The sequence below is a fragment of the Pocillopora verrucosa genome, chromosome 3 (genome assembly GCF_036669915.1).
Source record: "Pocillopora verrucosa isolate sample1 chromosome 3, ASM3666991v2, whole genome shotgun sequence".
Lineage (NCBI taxonomy): Eukaryota > Metazoa > Cnidaria > Anthozoa > Scleractinia > Pocilloporidae > Pocillopora > Pocillopora verrucosa.
In genome coordinates, this window is record NC_089314.1 from 30,975,727 (window position 1) to 30,979,044 (window position 3,318).

Genomic DNA, 3,318 nt, shown 5'->3' on the forward strand with positions numbered 1-3,318 from the left:
GGGAGTCTAAAACTGATTGATTGTGCCAGACCCCCGGCAAACCTCTCCCTGACTTATCTGATATCTCTTACAGGGCGAAAAAAACTCAGGTCCTGTAGCGCTAATATAAGGGCCTGTTCGGAGGTTAGCTAATCGCTCTTGCTCTAGGTGCGCACACTAAGGCATCTACACAAGGGTGTGTGGGACCTCAGGTCGGTAAGGTAACGTCACAGTAGAAAAGAACGAAGCACCATAACCCAGCAGTGGTTCCAACCTACAAGTAAACAAGCGTTTCAAAAGTTTAAACTCCACATTTGGAGTTAAACGAACCTTGGTTGACCGTTACTTTCCTTTTCTGAACTATCGGACGCGATGGTGTGCAAAAATCACGCTATTTAAGAGTTGTCACGCCACAGGAGATGTTCAGGTAATATCACTGTGATATAAACTAGTTAGTTTAGCACACATCGATCTTTGCCCATGCCAAGTTTTTATCCAATAATACAAAAAGAGAAGTTGAAGACAAAAGTCTAATTAAAGTATGCTGATTCTCTCGATGAATGCTTGGACTGAATTGTTCTTATTAAAATAAGACCACGGAGTCGCCGTTCGATTATGCTTTCGTAATATTTGTTTATTCTCGATTTAAACCACAGGTTTGGTACTAAGAATTTGGAAAAATAATCTATGACATATAAATTTCGAGTTTTCCATAAATAAAGTCGTTAGTTAAACTGAAATGATCTTCATGAGAGATTATTGTTCACTTTCACACATAAATTAGAAAAAACGCAACGATCGAAACTCGATTACCTAAGTTGACATTATTAACAATGTAAAATACGTTTTCTCCGCACAGGAGCACAAAATACTCAAGTTCATTTCCTTTTAGCCACAAGTCGCATAAATCTATTCGACAAAAATATGAATGGCTTACATTCGAGGTGACTTGTTTATATGATATTAAAATCCTACCGGAAAACTTGTACCACCGTACTATTGCTCTATCACGTTTGTTGTTTTAATATGTACTATTTTTCAGCAGTTATATAACTTTCTGTTCACTTCTTTTGCCCTTTTCTGATTCGAAACCGTCGTTTCAAACGCACAGACACGATAACTTGACGACGTCGAAGGTAAACGTAATAATGCACAGTGACTTGCGGGATGCTCGATAAACCTTTGGAAGATACGGTGTACATCATTTGTCGACAATCGTATGGAGGAAACATTCTGCACTATAATTACGATTAAAATTATTGTCCCAATACTCTTCACCAGCTGTACGGTATCGAATAGCAAACTCGAGTTTCGCCCCAACATCAACATCTTGAGGAATTGAAATTCTGAACTGAAATCTGTCAGTTTCTCCATCAGATGATTTTAGTACATAATCGGCCCAAACATCGCGAAAGTTTTTCCATCCATCTACTGTGTATCTTGCGGTGACTTCTTTCGCAAAGGCGATGTTTTTTACTCTCACAGTCCCGGTCATGGCAAACCCGCAAAAAACAACGTTCTCCAAGCAAACATTTCGCTCTATCACACGAGATAAAAAGTTCTCATCTTGCCCAGGTTGTGTAAAACAACAACTGAACCGTTTTAAATGAACCGGCGTGGCAGAGTGATTCAAGATGTCCACAACCTTTTTCAGGGACAAGTCTTCTTCGCTATTTGTCGGTGTAATAATTTTAACAGAGACCAGATCCTGACCATCAAAATCCGCAAAGTGAACTCGCCGCTTCGACGTCAAATCCGAAGGCGAAAGAAGCGGCGAATCCGTATTCTCCTGTTGTTCTTTCATGATCTTCATAAGTAACTTTTCTCCCAAACACGGGAAGGAGAAGTTATTATTGGAATCCAGGATTGCCTTTAACATTAACCGGTACGAAGTGGTTCGACATTAAGGCGGCTTTTCGCTACCGATCGTGCATGGCAGCATGTTTACATTTTCTCAGTTCGTCTGAACTCCGTTCGTGACTTGGTGCATGCATGAGTGAATAAATTTATTCAAACGCAATGACGTCATATCATCGTGGAAATAAATGGCCGGCAATGCCTTCAGCTTCAAAAATGTTGCGTCAAAGGCTTTCAAGCAAAAAACCACGAAACAAAAAGCGTAATTATTTTACGAATGCTGCTGAAAAAAAAAATTCATCAAGCTAAATTTCTGTTTGCGGAAAATTGGATGGGAAGGATGTCCAACTCGTTTTGGATCTGTAGATTGGCAGTATTTGTAAATATCATCTACCGCTTTATATTCGAGCCATATATCTACTGATTTTAATCGATTTTTTTTATCACAGACTTCAGACAAAGAGAGGATAATGGGATAATTTATTTATTCGTTCATTTATTTTTCAATGAGAGCATGAGAGAGCATTTTCTTAACAAAGCGGTGGTGCTGGCAAGTTCCGGTTACCTCTTGTTACGTCAGAATTTTATGAATTTTCATCTTATTCCCATAAGAGTTGTGAAATAAGCTTCTATAACCAGAACAGCATGAAGTAATGACGTGACAGCCTTCATTGCGATGGGTGTTTGAGGTCAGATAAATTATGCCGGCATGATGCTGTAGTCAGAGCATTGAGCAAGATGTCGCTAAAATGACTAAACTTCATTAAAATTCCTTTGATGTTCAACGAGAGATCAGTTCTGTAGCCTGAGTACTGTCAATTGTGAGCCTTCGCTTTTTGTCTGCTTTTTAGAAAATTGATTCAGTAAAATGTCGTGTTCTGGACTTCAGTAAGCTTCTTCTGGTCTTACCATGTGGTTCCTGGTGGTGATAGAAATGAAGTGGGGAGAGGCGGGGAACGGTCGAGGGGCTTATAAAAGCTATGATTCCATCATTTATCAAATTGAGCATAATGAATCATTTCAAGCCTAATTTTCAGCATAATGCCATGTTTTCAGGGGAAACGCTCAAACAAAAGCTCAATGCTCAAATTTTCTAGCTTGATTTATCAGACTCTGATAGGTGTCAGGTGACTGGAGATTGTTTACGGAAGAGTAACCTAGGAGAAGACCGAGTCAGTCCGTATACCTACACACTTCGCCTCTTAACCCTTTAACTCCCATCAGTGACCAAGAAAGAATTTCTCCTTACAGTATCAATACAAAATCAACCACATAAGTGATGAGAACAAAGAAAATATCAATTTGGGGATAATTAGATCCAATACTAAAATCTCTGAACTAACAATATAAGAATTGTATGGTTGACAGTAAGGAGAATTACAAATTTGATCTGAGAGTTAAAGGCTTAAGCGGGCGTTGGCTGCTGTAACAATTTGTAATTTTCGTGTGTTTCAAAAGGAGATCGAGATAGTCTACAGAGTG

At 39.1% G+C, this 3,318-nt stretch overlaps 1 protein-coding gene across 1 annotated transcript; it reads right to left on the reverse strand.

Annotated features, from left to right (window-relative positions):
• Window positions 1-587: 587 nt before the first annotated feature.
• LOC131774547 (protein phosphatase 1 regulatory subunit 3B) lies at window positions 588-1,976 on the reverse strand. Its single transcript, XM_059090597.2, has one exon. The coding sequence runs from the start codon at window positions 1,856-1,858 to the stop codon at window positions 1,181-1,183; it is 678 nt and encodes a 225-aa protein (XP_058946580.1). The 5' UTR covers window positions 1,859-1,976; the 3' UTR covers window positions 588-1,180.
• Between the last annotated feature and the right edge of the window lie 1,342 nt (window positions 1,977-3,318).